This window comes from Egretta garzetta, unplaced genomic scaffold, assembly GCF_000687185.1.
Source record: "Egretta garzetta isolate BGI_Z169 unplaced genomic scaffold, ASM68718v1 scaffold230, whole genome shotgun sequence".
NCBI classification, from domain to species: domain Eukaryota; kingdom Metazoa; phylum Chordata; class Aves; order Pelecaniformes; family Ardeidae; genus Egretta; species Egretta garzetta.
In genome coordinates, this window is record NW_009258281.1 from 278,751 (window position 1) to 298,648 (window position 19,898).

The window sequence follows — 19,898 nt, forward strand, 5'->3', positions numbered from 1 at the left end:
TGGCTCCCCGAGGCGCCCGGCCGCCTTGCTGCCGCGCTTTGGAGAAGGGGCTGCTGCCTTAGGGGGGTGGGCACCCGTGGTGCTTTCTGGCCGGGGAGAGGAAAGCGGGAGCTGCTATCCCCCGGTAGGTCCAGCTCACTGCTCTGGGGCGGGTGTCTGGCTTGCTAGAGCCAAGGCCTGGCTTTCTGAGTGCTGGTTTAGGCTTCAGGATGTTTGCCTGGTGTACAGGAAGCCCTCAGTCTGATGGGGGGGTGGGGTGGGTGCCCACTCGTTGTGGGGTAGGAGGTGAAAACAACTTCCAGTTCTTGTCATCATCGCCAACTCCTTCCTCTTCCTCCCTTCAAAACAATCAAAAAAGAGCAGCCTGGAAAGATGCTTCCTGTTTCCAAGGGGGTTTTGCTCTGCTTGAGAGGATTGGGTGCTGCTTGTCATTGCTTTGGCTTTCTGCTATGCTAATGGCTTTGTTCCTTCAGATCTGCCTCTGTAACCCTTCCCTATATTCACGTCCATCCGAACGTGTTAGGATAGCATGAGTATCTCTATTTATAGTTTGTCGAATAATCTGAACATTTAAAAAGACATAAGTTAGAAACATCCTGCTAATGAGGCAGGCCTGAGGAGGTGGTAGTCATGTGGCCTGCCTTAGGACAACTCACTGCATCGCTAGTACAGGCAGAGTCTGAAGTGTTCATGCCCCAGAACCTCATTTGGCGAAGCGGGTGGAACCTTCTGGCTGTCCTGTACGTCACTGCTCTTCACGGCATGCAAATGCAAACACAGGCAGTTACCAGGTCAGTCTTATATCTTAAACAGTTTCCTCTGCATGGCACAGTTGTGAGCTGTCTATTAAAATCCTATGCTTGTTACGGTGGAGAGGATAGACACTTTCTAAGTTCTGCTTGTAAGCCAGTATAGATAGTCAGCTTTGCTTGATGTTAATACTCTAGTCACTATGTCAATAAAAGCAGAGGAAAACCTCCCTCCTTCCCTTACAGCTGTGTATCACTCCCTGTCTTCAGCTGCACCTTTCTATTGGGAGCTTGAAGTGTTGAAGACCTGAAGAGTAAAATACGAACAAAAGGTTTTCTTGCTTTTTAAGGAATAACTGATTATAGGACAGATGCCCTCAGCATCTCTTCTGCACCAGTACGGATGGACAAATGATTTGTTTCTATCCAGACGTGGGGGTTCTTTCCTAGCTTTGGCCATTAACTGCTGTAGGAGATTTTGCCATCTGAAGCAAATTTTTCGTTATTTGTTCCATTTGTACTTCTGTCCACAGAGTACTTGGTAAAATAACCCTTGGAAGCTTGTACAAGCTATTTATAAATATTTTCATACCTATCTTAAATTTTTTTTTTTCTCAGGTGTGGTATGGATTGCTGAAGGGTAGTGTAAGGGTGGCTTAATAAACATAGTTGTTGGCCACCTAAGACCTTGTGGTTTTATTTTGGATAACCTCGGTGTATTCTAGATGATAGATTTGAAATACCCACTGTTTGTTGAATTTATTTTTTTAAGAAAAATTTTCAGGACATCAGAAGATGATGCAGTTTGCATTGATGAGGCTGGAAAGAATAGCTCACAGGAGTCTTAAGCACTCATTAGCAACTATTTCTTACTTCAGAAAAAGAGTTTATTTGCTGTTATCCAAGTGTTATACCTGATCTCTTCTCCTTTGTATGACTGACCTTTTAGTCATCAATTTAATGTGTCCTTTGATGACTGAGTCTTGGATAGCAGCTATTTTTTTTTTTAAATAAATATAGGGAAATTTAGTTTAATTTGTTTACAAGCAAATTTGGTAGGACATGGATTGAATCTGCAGTATTCTGACATGAACTGATTCTGATCCACTGCTAAAGACAGATGTTTATTAATATACCTGGGAAGGAGTAGGGCGAATGGCCAGAGCTGGCTTCTGATATATATGAAGTGAAGTATGTGAAACTAATGAACTGCAATAATCAGCTCACACATAATGTAACTGTTTCTCCCTGAGCATGGGTTTTATTATGGGCAGGGATATTCATTAAGATCAGTTTCTGCAGTTTTGTCTGAGTAAGTCTACTAAGTTAGTTATAGTTAATGGATAATGACTGTAAAAATCCAACAGCTAGAATTAACTGGGAAATGTCGTGGTATAAAAGCCATTCTGCGTTTCTTTTGCACTTCCTTTTACAGTCATGGGAGACCTGAGGCCAACTTTCCTAGAGAATGAGATCTGGTCGGTTCTTATCTTTGCACCAAGTGATTTGTCAATGTCATCTGGAATATGTCAGAGCCAAGAATTGTACGTCAATCTTCTGATCCTAGCAGTGTCTCAACCATGAGGTCCTTTGCCTGCTCAGAGCAAACTGTTTAAAGCGCAAAACATACCTAGCAGTAATTTTTACATACCAAATTTCCTGTCTTGGAATTAACTGAAAGCCTGATACTTGTGTGGTGTTTGAGGGGGAGATGCCAATGCAGAGAACAGACCTGAAAAGAAACTGTCTTAAGAAAACTGGTGGCAGTTATACTTCTGGTATTGTTAACTGATATATGCCACTTGTTTTGGGGTGTATGACTGCCAGCTTCCAACCCGATTGTGAGTTTAGAGTCTAGGTGCATAGACTTTGATCTTTCTCCAGGCAGCAGTGCTTTGATACTACTTACATTCTGTTTCTCTGAATGTTTAATGTGATCTGCTCACATTTAATTTTATACCTTTGGCTAGAATTGTGCATGCTATGCAGTGGTAAGATAACAGAGACTTTTGAAATTAATTCAGTCTTGAGTATGTGAAATTATAATGTATATTTAATAGGATAGATCGGTATTGAGAAGTAACAATGGCCCTTGAATGTTGTAGTTCAGGCGGCGAATCATATGGTCCTCTCACTGGACTAATCAAATGAATAAAAGATTTTAGGCTCATATGGGGACAGTATTATTGCTAAGAAGCTCCAAGTGTTAAATGACCATTACTAAGTAAACGTGTTCCCCCACCCCACCTTGATCATCTCCTGACATAAATGCTTTGAAAGAGAAAAGCAATGGACAGGTGAAACTTCACAATATCAGGAAAATTTTAAGTAGGAAAACCCAGAAATGGTAGTTTACAATGGGTTAGCTTCCTGTCACTTGTTTAAAAGTAGAAGGCTGCAGAAGAATACCCCTACCTTTAGCTGAGGTGTAAAAGAACATGGAGTTTTAACTGTTTGAGCCTAATTGTTACTGGAGACAAATGGCAATGGAGCTTTAGCATACCTTGAAAATTTGGATCAGCGTGGGAGTCACAAGATACCACGTCTTTCATGATGGTGTCCTGACAAGGCTCTGGACTTGGCTTGCTTAATTATGGCTTGTCACTTGCCACGATAAATATGTCCTCTCCTGCATTTGCGATTAACTCATGGGCTCTGTGATAGCGGTTTGTCAGTGCTATAATAAGAGATTCTTGCTGAATGTTTGGCTGTGAAAAGGTTGATAGCGAGTACAGTACATAACTTATGCCGGATAATGGATTTTTGCATTTGACTTTCAGATCTTGCGTGGGTGACTGTGTTGGCACAGAATGCCCAGTGTGCCACATGCCAGCCTGGGTGCAAGATGCACAGATAAACCGGCAACTAGATAATATGATCCAGCTTTGCAGCAAACTGCGGCATCTACTGGGTGCGGACACATCAGGTAAGAGCAAACCTGGGCCTCTGCAGCAGTTGAATCCAGACCGCTCAGTTTCATTTCATGGGCTTTGTAGAGAATGAGCAGTGCAGCCCTGTTTAAGATTCTGAAAGGCTGTTCCGAATCATGTTTGGAAAATTTGATTTGAAGAGAACTGTCTGTATGGATTGCTTGTTCTTTGAATCTGTTTTACTAAGAAATCTGCATGAGCAGGTTAGTCCATAATTCATTAGAATCTGTCTTCCAAAATTAGATGAAAATGGGATAGATTTCCAAGTTACATGACAGTTAGTTGCACAAACCAGGGGCACAAGTTGTCATATCTTGTGCTCTTAGGGGAGCACAAATGGGTAATGTTCTGCAGTGTACACTTCTTTAGGGGGGCCCTGTTAAAGGATTAATGCATATAGTCTCCTGCCACTTGCTCATTTGTACACTGAGGCGTGCATGCTGTCCCAGTAATTTTCTGTTTAGGGTTTTTGCACATGGAAAAAATTATCTGGGTTCCGTGCCTAAAACGGGGAGGAGGCAAGTCTTAACTCATTTTCTGGACCCTAACAATCAGCTAGTCTGCTGCAATGGAATTTTGTCATTGCTGACTGTGCTAGAAGATTGCAGAGATCATACTCTGGGAATTCATCTCTCTATCAAATTCTTGTCTGGTTGTCAAAGTAGGAAAAAATTAAGTGAAATGAGCGTAGGTGAATGTGTGTGTCTTCTGCAAGCCCAGAGAGGAGCGTTTTATGTCTTACAAAGTTTTAGAAAACATTTCTTCAGCTGTCAGATACAGAAAAGGTAATTCTTTCCTCATTGTTGCTTCCTAATATGTTTGTCTAAATTAAACATTTTTTTTTTTCTAAGTCTGATCCCATCGGCACCTTCACGTTCATTTGGGGGTAGCTCTTCATTGATATCAAAATACATTGAAGTGAGGAGAGTGGAAGCCTATGTCCAGCTGTAAAGGAATACGTTTCATATAGATGTAAAATCCTACGGTGAATAAATCTTCTGGACATAGAGAATGTAGGTGATGGCTTAAATAGGATTTCAGGGAAACATTTTAAGTGTTGAAGGCTTTTAAAAACACAGTTGGAAGAGAATCTCTGAGAGGAGCTATTTGTCATGCTATAAATAAAGCATTTAAAATACAATATGGTAGTATTGATACTGATAAGATGTTTTGAAGAACTCTTATAGATAGATTAATTCTTACAAATTGGTCTGTTTCACTGTACTAGAAGTTGCATAATACATTTAATCCTATAGTTCTTCTGAAATAAGGTTTGCATGGTGTGGTGCAAAATGAAGAACAAAATGAATTAATGAGTTTAAAATGGTTAAACCACAGAACAAACGAACATCATTCCTTGTTCTAACTTAACTTCAATTTTCTGTTTTTTAAACGAGCATTTTATTTGGAACTAAAGTTATGAACTGATGTGGGAGATTACTTTCTGTCACTTGGAATCTTTGCCCTGTACTAAGCATTAATGGCCTTTTGGATGTTTCATACTGAGGTTAAGGGAAAAACCTCCTGAGTTGGTGATAGTGCGCTGTCAGGAATGGTTTGGATACGTAAGTAAATGAGCCCATCTCTGACAACAGCCAATTATGTGTTGTACTATGGCAAATCACAGGAGGCTGTAGCTTTAGAGATTTTGAGAGCAAATTCTTTAGGAGGTTTTGTCACTCATCTCCGGCAAATCTGTCACCTACCATAGATGTATGTCTTGAACTTAATGTATACAAAGTGAAATATGTTTGAGTTTGGAGAATAAAGGCCTCTCTTGTTAAAGAGTTGCTTTCATGTTCTTACGGCACTGTAATTCTGCCAAGTTCCTGTCAACAATATTTCTCCTCCTTTTTTGTTTGAAGGTCAGAAATTGTATTTTATGTTCCAGTAAAGGAAACAGACCAAAAAAATCAATCTTTCTGTAGAGGAAAGGAAGAGAAGCAGTTGACAAAGGAATCTTTCCATATATTTGGTTTATATGCCTTTTGCTTATTTGTTTTATATGCCTTGCTTTGAGACAATTGTGGCTTGTCTCAAGGCTTCTGTTTGAGATCCTTGTTAACACTGAAGTTTCTAATGCAAACGCATCATGCTACCCATTTTTTAAACTACGACAGACCTAGTGAATGCTGTAAGTTGTGTGTGTTGTCTTTAAAAAACCACAGAATACTGTGACTGAAAAGGATAGGGTTAAGCTCAAGTGTTGAGTATTTCAACTATAAAACTCCCTGTACCCTGAGGTTCCACAGTAGCTATGAGGGGCATCTCACTTTGTATTCCACTGGGATAAAAATAGCTTTTTGCCAAACAGCATGTGTGTTCTAAGAAACAGCAGCAAGTAATTTGGGAAAGACTGCACAAACCAGCTAATACTTCCCTTTTAAATGGAAGGGAAGCACAGCAAATGGCACTGCAGAATAGTACTGGGGTGACTGAAGGGGAATTGGCAAACAACGAACCAGAAACTGGCTAGAAAATGTAAACTATAGGTAGCAAATGCTGAGTTTCAAAATTAATTCATTTGTTAGTGATGTTACATCCTTAGCTTGTCCGACCTTTTCACTGCCTAGTGTTGTACCTTTACGAGGTGAGGGGAAGCTATCTGGCTGGCAGGCTTTGTAGATGGGACATCTGCACCTCAAAATCTTTAGCTGTAATGTTGCAGAGACCAAGACACCTTGAGAACTGGAGTTGATGGGATGATAGGCTTCATAGGTGGGCAATTATTAAGAACTTGTTCAATCATGGACATAGTGTATATAGTATACTGGAGAGGAAGAAGGTTGATTTACAGTAATGACTTTGAAAGTGAATTTCTAAATACTTCAGCAAATTTTTCAGTGTGATGTTCTTTAAAAAGAAGAGATTGTCGTAAATTTTCACAACAGCCATTTATAGATGATTTTACCGTACTCTTTGTAACATAATGTGCTTTACTCTAACATAGTCAACAGCAAGCCTTCCTTCCCTCTTCTCGTGCAGAGCTAGACTTTGCAGGTGTTGGTCAAAGCTTCCTAAGCTCATGTTGATGCTAGTGGACAGTAGGAGAGATTAACTTTTGATTAGCCTTTATAGTATCATAATTTGGTTTCACATTTACTGATATGGAAGGGAAGACGTTGAACTCCTGTTGTAACAGATTACATTGCATTTTGTGAATGCTATGACATTTTTCATAATAGCTAAAGATGAGTTTTTGAATAGCTGGAATTTCTCCCTTTTTCCCCCTGTGTTGAATACTTAACTTGCAAAATAATCATTCTTCAGTGAAGGCACTAATGTTGCACAGATGGTACCAAAGCACTTTCCTTTGATTTTTAATAAGGGACTAGTTTGTCAAAGAGATTTCTCAACTTCTGTTCTGAAACCCATAATAGAGAATAATTTGAAAGGCACACAATGTGCATCATTATATTCCTTTGATGCAGATTAATGATAGCTAAACCACATTTTCTAATTGCTCCTTTTTTTCCTGCTTTGGCCTATTATTGCACTACAGCAGAACTTGGAGATGTAGCTCTCTAGTTGCAAGGTGCTGTGTATCTCCTAGTGTTTTTGTCTACTCTCAACCCATTTAACACTTAAGAAATTCAACCCTATTAAACGTCAGCATTAAGAAACTTGTGCTTATGTGCAAGTAAGTCTAATTTAGAAAGAATTCAGTTAATATATTGTGTATATGAATGTTATGTTTAATAGGTAATGGAGGGTAAATTTACTGCATTTGTTATAGGCTGATTCTAATACTGTTATTGTGGATAGTCTTTACACTATTTCAAGTGGTTAAAATCTAGAATTAGTAAGGCATGCTTTATTGATTCATCTTGTCTCAATGCATCCCTAAAAATTTAGGGAGGATACTTCTTATGTACTAAAAAGACAATTAAATCTTAATCGTATGTAGTAATTTTTTCATTCCTGTTGAGATGCAAGCTCTAGCTTCCAACTTGGAGACAGCAAAGAATTCCTTTGGATCGATTTTTCTATAAGCAAGGTAGTTTAACTGAATGCACTTAGCTACCAGATAATACCCTCTTTATGTGAATTAACATTTACATATTAAACCATAAGAACTTCCTTTCAGTTTTTCAGCACTTATTCTTCTCTCTCTCTCTCTCCCCCGCTCAGTTCTGGGTCCATCAAAGGATTAGATTTTCAGGGAGGGTAGATTGACCCTTTGTCCTTATTACTTCTACTCCCTACCTTATACGCTTTGGAAATGGAGGAAAGGGGCAGCAGAGTCTAAGAATGATGTTTTTTGCAGATGCTACGCAGAAATGTCCAGGTAAAGTTGATGTTAGCTACAGAGTATTCCAAAGGATAGAGTTATTGAGGAATGGCTGAGAGATAACACATACCCTGGCAGAAATTGCAGTTTCTTCCCCACTAGGCTATGGAGATGCCTGGGGTGTGCATGGCTGACCTCTTGGTGTGATGGATCTCTTTCACAGTATGCATGGCCTTTTAGTCATGTTCCACAAGTGCCTCCCTGTTCTAAAACACATAACATACTCTTTTACATGTGAGGAAAAATAATCCTGGGAAAGTATTTATTTGATGTATTTTCAGCAGGTTTCTAATAAGGGACCAGTAAGTCCCTGCTGAGCAACCAGTAATGAACAGATCAGTTTAAGGACCCTTGTGGTTGATTTTTCCCAAGCATTCTTGCTGCCAGAAGTGGTATATACATAGCTTCCAGTGTAAATACTTAATTGTGTTATGCTGCTTTAGATCCTACTTCTGAAGGACAGTGCCTTTGATTGAATTTGTCACTTGGACTTCAAAGTATTACTGTGCTATACACATCAACAAGAATTCTGGCCATCACAAAACTGTTGCACAAATTACTTTTGCAAGCTGATTTTATTCTTGCTCTTTACTGGGAGATGACTGATAGTTCTAGCAAGGTAAATATTTTAGAAGGAAATCTGCTAGTTGTGTAAACAGTGAAGGCAAGAGAAGTAAATAGTAACTGTGTTTTATATTTTGCATCTGTATGCAATCAAGCTCTTCCTTTTTTTTTAGATGTTACTGTCAGAATGAAATTGGATATGATATCTTTCTGAAGGCTAGTTAGTTATGAGACTTCAGTCTCAATTTCAGTGCGTTTTTTCCTGTTTGCATGAAGCCCAACCCTGCAGGAAAACCAAATAGCTGCAATTCTGTGCTTGATTATTATCTTTAGATACCTAAATGATTGATTAGCTAGCCTCAAGCTGTATTCTTAAAGATGGTTTTTGTCTGATGCCTTACGTATTCCTCTAGCTAAATCTCCTAATATCTAGCATATTTTAATTCAAGGGGTAAGTAGGGTAATTTAAATCAAGATTAAGGAAACATTTAACCTTGAAATATTGCTTTAAAAGAAAACTGCAAATACCTATTTTGGTGTTGGAATTACTAGCTGTACGGCTCTGTCTTAAGTGAAATTTCAAACTTATTTTTTTGTGGCTAAGGCATTGGGACTAGTTTGTCTGCTATCTGCGAGTTTATTACAGCTTGCTGTGGAAAACAGCCTATAGTTACTAACATCAAAAATAGAAGAGAAGGTATGGAGAAGACAAATTATCCGTAGCAAGTTAATGCACTGAAGTGAAAGTAACATGTTGTTGCAGTGAGTGTCTGTCTTTCACTTTTAATAATCAAGACTTGATATAGTTTATTTTAAGAATGTTTAAAAACCCCACTAATCTTGGTCTTATTATTTTTTTTGAACAGAACTAAAACTGACCTACTTGCCTCACTAGGCAAAATTAATATTGTTTTTGTGATTGATTGCTATAAATCACCAGACTTTTGTGAATGGTAGTTCAGTCCCTGAGGTTGGAGGCAACAGAAGGAATGAGTTGTGTGTTTACTTTGGAGGACTTGTCCAAATAACCTAAAGTAACTTAGGTTTCCAAGAAGAAATCTGTAAAAAATCTGTTACAGCTCTTGTGCACTGAAAGAGTTGTTGGCAAATTAGTGTCTGACTTCAAGGTCACTTCATGCTCTGTAACATTTTCTTAAGTCATTGAGGACCATTTACAGGCCTTGTTTTCAACTGTTATTTCATGAACCAGGAGTACAGGATATTCCTCCGTCATCTTGGTTATTGATTTGTAATATGCTGTATGCTGTACAACGTGATTTATAAAATTGCTTCGCTGCATATTTTTTAAAGAAATGTTTGAAATCATCAATATGTGTAGCTTCCTTGGAATTATTTACCTCCAGGGGGTAAAGAATAAAATAACAGGACACAATTACTTGCAGATTTTCTATATATTCCTCTGATTCATCTGCTGTATCTGTGGAATCAGTCAAAATTTCTCAGGAATCTTCAACATTCTTATAAGGATGTTATTTTTGCTTGCTTGCAGTTATTCTTCCTGTTAATCTTCAGATGAACTGTAATATCTTTTTAGAAAATTGTTTCTGTGTTCTTTTGTGCATGCACAGACTACTTTGTTAAACCTATTTCCAAGGAAAACCTAGTGTGAGAACCAGCTTCTCTCCTCTATAATCTGGTCAGAAAACTTCTATGCATGTGCTGCATTCTGAACCCAGATTATTGAGTTTCTCTACCAGGGTGCTCGCTTAACTAGTGGATAGCTTTAGCTGCACTGGGATCCCTGAACTCCAGCTGCACTGGGATCCCTGAACTCCAGAGTGGCGTGTGCTGTTACATGCACCTCTTAAAAGAAATGAAGGCACTCATACGTTGTGTTAGTAACACTTCATCGGTTGTTTTTTCTTTGCGATCTTCTACTAAAGAGTACCCTATAAATTATTTTTCCTCTTCCCTGATGCACTTAGATTCAACGGAAGATATGTCCACACCAACTGACTCAGACTTTGGAAAAAAGAATAAGAAAGAACAGATAAAAATGTGGTTCAGCCCAAGAAGTAGGAAGATTCGATGCATCCTGAACAAGAGTCAGTGTGAGACTAAAAGCAGCGACCTTTGTCAAGACACAGCTTCAATTTATGATTTCTTTCCTTCCCCTCCTCATGAAAAGCCCTCCGAGGTGACAAAAAAGCCAACACAGAGACAGAGTAAGAAGATGAAGAAGAAACGTCTAGCAGACATTAACAGAGTGTGGAGCTTAGAGAGGCCTGAACAGAAAGGAGGAGTTGAGGAGAAGACTGCCAAGGAAAAGTGTGTGACCATCTGCAGTCAGCCGGTAGTCCTGTGCACTCCAGAACCAAATAGCCCTGAAGAGACACCTCAGCAGGAGTCTGTAAAGGAAGCTGACTCCAGCAAAAACACAGAAAATGTGGAAATACCGCCACAGGTAAAATCCTCAGAGAAGAAAGACAACAGTGAGGTTGTGTGCCCTGCACAAGTCAGCAAGGAAAAAAGTTGTGCTACAGAGACATCACTGTCAATAGAAAGTAAAACTACACCTTTAAAACGTAGAAGGGAGCAATTCAGATTTCCAGCTACTTCTCAGTCTAAAAGACCAAGAAGAACTGAGAGCAGCATTACTGGGAAGTCAGTCAGTCAGGCAGATTGCTTAGAGGAGTTACCTCAGGGTTGCCCCATCTCCCCAGAGACTGAACACAAGACACCAGTTCAGATTTCTTCCTCTGTATTGAAACTCACTGACACTGTAATGAAGACAAGAAGTTCTGCAGTATTTCAAGCAATAAATAATCCTTCACTTTCAAAATCTCCCTCTACCCCATCTACTTCTAACACCTGTAATCAAGTTGGAATACCACACAGTCCTTCTGTGTCAAAGTCCCCTGGTGGTAACACAATTGCCAGAAGAAATTACAAAGGAGAGACTTTGCTCCATGTTGCTTCCATCAAGGTAGGACCATCATCTTCTAGTTCAACTTTAAACAGGGGTTTAAAAATACTACATTGTATTAAAAATTTCTTGGAAAGTAGTTCTTCAGTACATCCTATTTCTGGGGGGGAAATCTCATCTTCTTGTCATCGTCTTCAAGGTTTATTGGGGAGTTTCCAACCTGATTCTCTGATTTCTTTGAGAAATTACTGTTGGAATCATCAAAGATGGTTATACTTGAGAAACTCAATGTACTACACTGTCAGTTATACCTATGGGTTCTAGGAAATGACAAAGCATTCACATGTTTTGGCCTTATGTGCCAGAAAGCCTATGTGATTTTTAGCTAAGTATTTCAGATCTCACAGAGTGATCTTGATCAGTTTAACTTGACCTGGTAATCAACCAGGACAAGAACTGAATTACTTACATAAAGATGACTCTCTGCAACCTTAATTGAGGTGAACTGTTCCATAATCTTTGAGATCCTCCATCTGATGCAAGTGTTGGCTCAAGAGGAATGAAATGCTGCAACCTGTGATTTCCCGTGCTGAGCCCTATGCTCTAAGCATGCTCTCCTCACTGATAGTGGAGCAAGGAGAATTAGGAGAGAGTTGAGATGTTCTCAGTGGACTTCATTTTATGTAGGATCAATGTTGTTATAGTAATGACACCTGTCACTCATTTTGATGTTACTATCTTAGCCAGTTCCTGTTGTGGTAGAACTTCATGGCTTTGCGCTTTGCAAGGGTTGTCCTTCCCTACTACTATGTAAAATCTGCATGCTGGTAGGGTGAGTTGAATGCTTACAGTCAAACTCATCAGATGCACTAATACGACAGTTCTCTTCTGAAAGGTCATTTCAAAGAGTTTGTAGTCTGGCAATTTAAATGTATTTTGTGCTGAATCATAATATAGAAATACTGTGTGGTTAATAAACTGCCTATACGGGTAGAATTGATTCACCTGTAAGCATCCTGACATTTATATAGCACTTCTATTTGTTGAAACAAAGGCTGTTCTTGTTAAGTAAGTGTGTCCTCTTTCAAAGGCATTCTAATAAGCCACTCCTGCTGCACGAGACCTTTTTAAATGGAAGTGGCAGCTGAGCTGAGTTCAAATAACTTACTTGATGCCATTAATATGGAATTAGGGAGGAAAAAATGAAACATTGTCCTCACAGGACTTAAGAGCTTTAAAGGACAGATCTCTTGTTACCTCTCATCATAAGTCCTGTATATTCCTCTTTATTAAAGCACTGTTTGCAAATTATCCTTCCATCATTTTCTGGGAATTTGTAAGGAATACAATTATGACTTACTGGTTCTAAAAAAATTGATCTACCTTTACAAATTTTCAATCAGGTATGGTTACCACCGATATGTCTGATACTTATCATGAGATTTGGAGTAAACAGTTATATGCCAATAATGTGATTTTTCATTGCAAAGAATTTTGAAGATAAATGAGTAAAAAATTAAATGATAGATGCTATAGGCAGAAAGAATAAACAAGTTTTGGCTATCCAAGGTTAGTAGCGTGGCTGGCACTGCTTGTTGGCATTGGTACAGCCCTCTTGGAGAAAGAGCTAGGGCTATTTCAGTGGGCTGAAAAGCTGACCTCCAGCTGTAGTGTAGGCAGTGGGGTGGACAGACACATGAATGCGTTTCTCAGTCCTGTGTGTGAATTCATTTTGGTGTCATCTTTTAATGTTTATAATTACTGAGCTAAAATGGGAAGTTGCTTCTGTTTCTTATCAGTTCTTCTGTGGTTTTAATTTGTCAATTCCATTTGCATTGAGGTGCTCATCAGTAAAGGCTTGTTTAACTGGGTAGCACTTCAGGGTGATCTCGAAGTTACCACTCTTTTAAAGGTAATTAAAATAAGGCAAGGAGAGCAGTCTTTTGGTTATGGTCTTAGTTTACTTGCATGTATCTTTGTTTCCAGCTGCTAAACTTCCAGTGCAACTCTGAGAAAGTTGTTTTACTGTCTCTGAACCTCAGATCTTCATCTGTGAAGGAGGTTATATGGGTTATCTCCTTTCATTTGTGATGTTCTTTGTTCCTCTTAAATAGCTTAATCATGGGTATATTACGACATTCCTAAGAAGATGCTGCATCCCCTGGTAGCCAGTAAATGGCACAGTTACTTAGTCCCTGTCAAAGTGGACTAAGACTAAGTTGCTCAAGCCAGCATGATGTGAGTACTTGGTCTTTCTGGAGAGCTATTGGTCACGGGGTTTGTTAACATTTTACTTTGTGAAGCAGTGAACAAGAAATAGTAGTGATTAATTACCATGAATCTGCTGGGGTTGTGTGGCAAATACAAGAAAACATTTTTCTGCATGCAAGTATCCTTTGTATAACCTGTACGTTTCTAGATCACTATTCTAAGCTGTAGGAACCCTGCTATAGAACTGATAAATCTGTTTTCTCAAAAAAGCTAGTCTTGAAAATACTAGGCTTTATATTGTATGTATATTCTCATGGTTTTGGGTTTGTTTTTGGTTTTTGTTTTTTTTCAAAATACCTCTGTTTCTGGAAGAAGTATTTATCTTCCAGTTTTGTTTTACAGGTGAATTTTTTTTCTTGTTCTTCCCACAGCCAGTAATGTTTTTCCATGTGGTAATGGGAAACACTTGTAGCTGTCACCCTCCCCCCAAAGTGAAATAAAGTCTAATTCTCTGGGACTTCATTAATTATCAAAATAAATCTGTATTATTTTCATTAACTGTTCGGGTCGAATACCCTGAATTTAATTAAAGCTAATTGAGTTCTCCCTTTTTTCTTATTTAAAATAGATAATAAACAACATTATCAGGCATTAAAATTAAGTGTGTTGTGCTGTTTCAAATGATTCTGAGGGATTGTCCCCATTTACTACTACTAGTTATTAACTTAGTGAAATCAAAATGGTTCTCGAGAAAGGTTCTAGTGTGGATGAACTTAATGCTGAGTTAAACCAATAAATTAAGATAAATGAGGCTACTCCCATAACAGAGAGCAGTCATGTTTATCTTTTTCCATAGCCATTAAAAGTAAAACTTTCAGTTTGTTAAAATATAGAATGTGACCTATTGCACTCCTAATATTCTAAGCAGGTGAGAAATTGCCCAATCGACAGCCCTTCCACATAGGATTTTTTTTTTTTACAGTAAAATAACAAGTTGTTCACAGGGCTACCTCTTATGTGGCAATTAAAAACACAGCACAGTACTACTTAACTAGTTAGCATAGGGTCTTAAATCTACTATGGAGAGAAAAAAAAAATGTAGTTCTTGGTAGAGTATTTCAGGTCTTGGTTGTGCCTGTGTTTCTTCTGCATTGACAAGGGAGATGATGGGGCAGCTCACAGTGTGGAACAGCTGCTGCTATGGATTCTAGGACGTGAAGTAGTGAACTGCAATACAAAAGGCTAACAGGACCATGGCAACCACTGCACTGTTAGAAAGGAGTGGATGGGAGGTAGCTGGGAAAGGTTTTGATTTTTATGCTTCAAGTTAAAAGCAATTAGAGTTGTCCCTGTTCTGAGGAAAGAAGAAATTGCATCTCTGCAGAGCATCTACTTAGTCTGAAGAAAGAGAGAAGGAGCACTGGGACCAGTTTTGGTTACCTCCTGCTCCAGGAACCCTTTCATTTTGACAGTTGAACAGGAAAGCCTTCATAAAGGCTTCACCCATGGCTAGCCTGCTGTGCTGGATACTTAACACTGTAATAACAGTTAGATAACTCCTTCTAAGCCTGTGAGACTGTTCTTCCATTTTGTTGCTTTGTTACCAGTTAATGACACAATAGAAAAAGTGAAAGAAGATTTTTGTGGTTTTGTGAGCATGTGATGGCCAGTGTCAGAATACCTTTTAGATCCTTTCCAGGTGTCTCTGACCTTGTCAGCTGTGCAGTTCCTCACTTTTGGTACCAGATGGGTATGTATCATGGTTGAGAGTTGGGTCACAGATGTCCATGGGAGGAACATCTCCCCTCCTGCCTTTTCTCTTGAGCCTTTCGGTACAAGAGAGGAGTTCTGCTGCTGTGCAGTCGGACACTCCCACCCTCCCCTGAGCAAAAGGGAGTGGATGGACAGCATCGTTCCTGCCAGCTGCTTTGCAGTGAATGAGTGCATCTGTTGGTCCAAGGTCTTTCTGTCCAGACCTTGTGATTTTGTGTGGCAGGTGACTTAGCTGTGTGTATAATACCCATTTCATTAGAGAAATGAGGACTGCTGGCAGAAACTAGCAGGATCACTCAGATCCAGGTGTAGCACCTGAGACTGCTTTGAAGTTGTAGTTTGACATTGACTCTGTAATGTTAAAGCCAAGTGGTATTGGAATAGTAAGCAGCCTCCTGATTATGGGTACTATCCAGCAGGTAGATTAAGACAAATATGAAGCAGTGTAATGGTTTCAAATGCAAAACTTAAGAATGTGAATACTGTCTGTGAGTCAAAGAAAGCAATCCACCTTCCCAAGTGCTGATTTGAAAGCTTAGAAACAAACTGCCATTTCTTTTTCAATAATGCTTGGTTGTTACTTTCCTTGTTTCTGAGGTGGGTTAAGCCTAACTTCTTGAATGTTTTCTTTTTGTTGAAGGTTCAGCATAGCTACTTGTATACTTGTTAGTTAATATATGGTCTGCTGGGTAGGAAATTAATTTAGAGAAATTTGAAGTGAGAAACTCACTGGTTCCTGGTGCATTCACAATTATTGTAAGCACTCTGTAATTCACTTTTGCCCTCTGATCACTTATGTCTTGTAAATAACCTCATTTTCCTCCCCCATGCCATAACTTAAACAAGCAAATGTATTTAGATTTGAAAGGGGACTTTTGTTCATTTGTTTGACCTAAAGATTGAAGTCACTTGGTTACCTTTGCAAATAAAGGGAGAAGTGTTTGATTATGTGGTACAGCTTTTTAGCTTCGTCTTCATGTACTGCACTAATTCTTTGTGTCTGTCTTTTCTGAACTGGTAGAATACTTTTTCATTAACTTAATAATTTAAATCTGATTTTTGGGTGGAAAATGTCTATGGTTAATGGAAGTAGTAAAGGGTAAAATAGGAAAAAAAAAAAAGGCCTAGGAAATAGGGCTAAAAACCTTTGCAGTTGTTCTTAACCATCTGTCTGCATTAACATCGTGACACAATTGACTTGGAAAAAAACAAAAGAAAAAACCTTGTCTAAGCCAAGTGAGGATGGTTTTCTGGGCTTATGCCATCTGTGTCTGCAGGAACTAAATTCTCATTGGGAGGGAAGTGTTTGCAAAGCTGTGTAAATACCCTTCTTTGTGTAAGCTAATGCTGCCTTCTAGGTCTGCCAACAGATGGCCCCAATGCCTTTCTTGCTTCTATGGTTTTCAGAGCTCCCTTAAGCTGTAGCAGAAGAGTAAACCCATTGCATTATTGCATTGTCACTATACATAAGCTTGGTTATGAGCTTAAAATGTCCTTTGCTTTGTTTCTTCCAAAAGGATAATTTTATATTATGCAATAGTTTCTGCCTCTTCAGAAGCTGGTTGTAATCATTCATTGATAATGAGACTTAAAAATAAACACTTCCCTGTGAATTGTTAGTTAGCATTTTTCTGCTTGGTGTTTGTCCTGTTCTCTACTTCTGAACAAGTAGTATCTCCAGTTATGTTTCCACTCTGCTCTTTGCCACAGATTGCTCAGACAAGCTGTGAGGGCCCCTCCTCGTATCATTTGGTAAGGTTATGACTCCATATTTGGGACTGGTGATTTTATGCTGGCATTGCTAGATCAAGTAAACTCAAGGGGCCAAGTGTACAAAGTCTATTTCGATACTAGTCAATGCACAACTTCATGAAGCATGTTTGAATTGATAATCTCAAAGCAATAGGTGGGTATAGGTATAGTCTCTTTTGCTTTATTGTGGAGGAAAGACACATGGTGTATCGATTATTTGTGGCTAGGACTTGCCCCTACCAGGTGCTTAGCCTTTCTTGTAGAGCTGAGCAAAGCATTTATTAACTTTTAAATGTGTGAGTAATTCCGTCAACTCTAATAGAGCTGGTCAATGTGTTAACTGCACTCTTTTTTTACTTTTGGATCACTTATCAGAAGATGGTGGTCCTCTTTGCAGGACTTGGCAGAGATGTGTCTGCTAATGATCTGCTTCTTGAAATTTCATCTTCTTCTTAACTAAATATTCACAGTATAGTAACTGACTGGAGAGCCTCTGAGGGGACAGAAGGCACATTGTCCTAGCTATGAACAATTTTGTTAATATTGATCTCTTGTAATCCTTACTGAAAGAACCCATCCAGTCATTGCTCAGTACAGCTGGCATGACGGCCTCCCCTTCTTTTCTGTCACTGTCATTGCTAGGTGCCAGTTGCAGGAAGCAAGTTCCATTTACAGCTGAGTTTATGACAACATTTTTCTTCTGTAAACAGCAAAACACCAATTTTCTAATTTTCACTTAGACCTGGATTTTATTCTGGGGATGTTGTCACTACTGGTGTCCACACCAACAATATTTTCTTTGATAAAACTGCAGTAATGTTTTACAAATCAACATTCACATAACTGTTCTGAAAAGCGGTGGTACTACCTAATGCCCACACAAATTATTAGCTATGCTTACTGCTCTGAAGGATTGCTCTTGAAATGTCAAACCCTTGCTGTACGTGTTTGCAAACTTAACCTAAATGATAAGCTCAGATCTCACTCATTATAGATAATTGTATCTTCTCCCTGTAGAAGAAGATCTAATGCTGAGCACTTTCTTAGATGCCTCTGAATAACTCTTCAAATTTGATGCATGTATATTACCTTGCAACTGTAAAGTATTCTAACAGCAGTGTATTCTTTAATTGCTTTGAAAGGTAACATTTTACTGGGACTTCTAGGTTGTGAATACAATACATGAAATTTATCTCTGATGTGTTAATTTGCTTGACTGTTGTAAAGCCAGTGATTCTCAGCATTTTTCTGGTGAATTTTGAGTTTCCAGTTGTTGCTTGCTGGATTTATTTCTGCTGAGCAGAGCCTGTCTTAATATTTTCTCTAACTAAAGAGTAAAGATTAAGGCTATTTTGTTTTTCCAAAGGGTTCCTTGATGATAAAAAAAGGGGGATTAAGTTTATTTTTGTTGTATTTAAAGCTTAATTTAATATTCTCTCACTTTTCTAAGGTATGGTGTGGCATAACAGGAATTTCTTGGCTTGCCTCTACTTAAGGGCACAGAACTTTCTGTATTTCATGAATTAAACTTCTCTTCCCCCCTTCTGGTCCTAATATTTTGTATATTGCAAGTTTGGCCAAGGGCAAGAGCTAGATACTGGTTTGTGTTTGGTCTCTTCATTTGGGATCATGATACACCCTGGTCTAGGGAAAGTGTTAGTGGTTTCCTTGAAATGTTTGGCTGGGGTGGAGCCTAAAAAACACACAGACCTCCTCCCAAAACAAACAAAGAAACAAACGACCCAAACCCCCCCCAAACCTAAAGTAAAAAGAATTGGGGAGTTGGAGGCAAGCCATGTGAAAACTTGAGGCCTACTATGCTAGATTAGCCTTTGATAAACTTGCATGATTTAGGTATTTTTGATCATTAGATGACACTTGGCAATCTCTTCCTTCCCTGTTACTCTGTCATCTGAGAAATAGTGAGTAACTGCTCCTAATCTGTAATCATGCAGGTAAATCACTGCTTTGGCCTGAGAGGTGGTACCCAGTGCTGAGAGGTGTGGGGCAGCCTGGCCCCATTAGTTGTGCACCTGCAGCTGTGGAGGGTTCCCGGCACTGCAGCAAGAATTTCGGAACAGAATTCACAGTGCCTTTTCCAGTAGGGCAGACCTTTGCAATTGCTGCTCTGTAGTAACAAATGCCAGAAGCAGGACCTGGCTGACATGGCACAAAGTGAGTTTTAAGTACCAACGTGCTGGGCTGTGGATGGTCCTGTGAAAGGAGAAGGGGGTCAGAGTCTGTTTGGTTTTAGTCTCTTTGCGTTACTTTTCCCACCTGCATTTAAGAAGGCCTGCACTGCAGAGATTTCCTTGCCTCAGCTTCTGCAGGAGGCTTCTCATTGCCTATTTATAGCTGCATCTGTATATGCTCCAATCTTATTACCAACTTTCTCTCTTATACTTGCCTTTTAAAGTGTCAAAACCTCCAATTCACAAATTCTGCCCAGTGGCTTCCTTTGCTTTGTCTCTACTCAGCCTCTTTCTTCTTCCCGTTATCTCTGTATCAGTTTCCACCCTTTTCCACATACTTTTCCTTGCTTATGCTGGACAAACTGGAGAGGTGGGCTAGATGACCTCTAGGGGTCCCTTCCAACCCAAAACATTCTATGATTCTATGATTATAGTAAAAACTGAATACAGCATTCTTCCAAAAAGCAAATGAAAACTATTTTGGTAGAATAACTGTTAGAGAAAGTGTCAGTAAGATTCAAGATGAGTAGTAATTGCAGTGTTAAATAA

General features: G+C 39.1%; 1 protein-coding gene across 1 annotated transcript in view; it reads left to right on the forward strand.

The window, feature by feature from the left end:
• The first annotated feature begins 2,256 nt into the window (after nt 1-2,256).
• Nucleotides 2,257-19,898, forward strand: part of BARD1 (BRCA1 associated RING domain 1) — a 41,007-nt gene continuing 23,365 nt past the window's right edge. Inside the window, exons 1-3 of the mRNA XM_035891956.1 lie at nt 2,257-2,293; nt 3,530-3,675; nt 10,481-11,481. Of these exons, the coding sequence (XP_035747849.1) occupies nt 2,262-2,293; nt 3,530-3,675; nt 10,481-11,481 (1,179 nt within the window). The 5' untranslated portion in view covers nt 2,257-2,261. The remainder of the gene's footprint in view (nt 2,294-3,529; nt 3,676-10,480; nt 11,482-19,898) is intronic.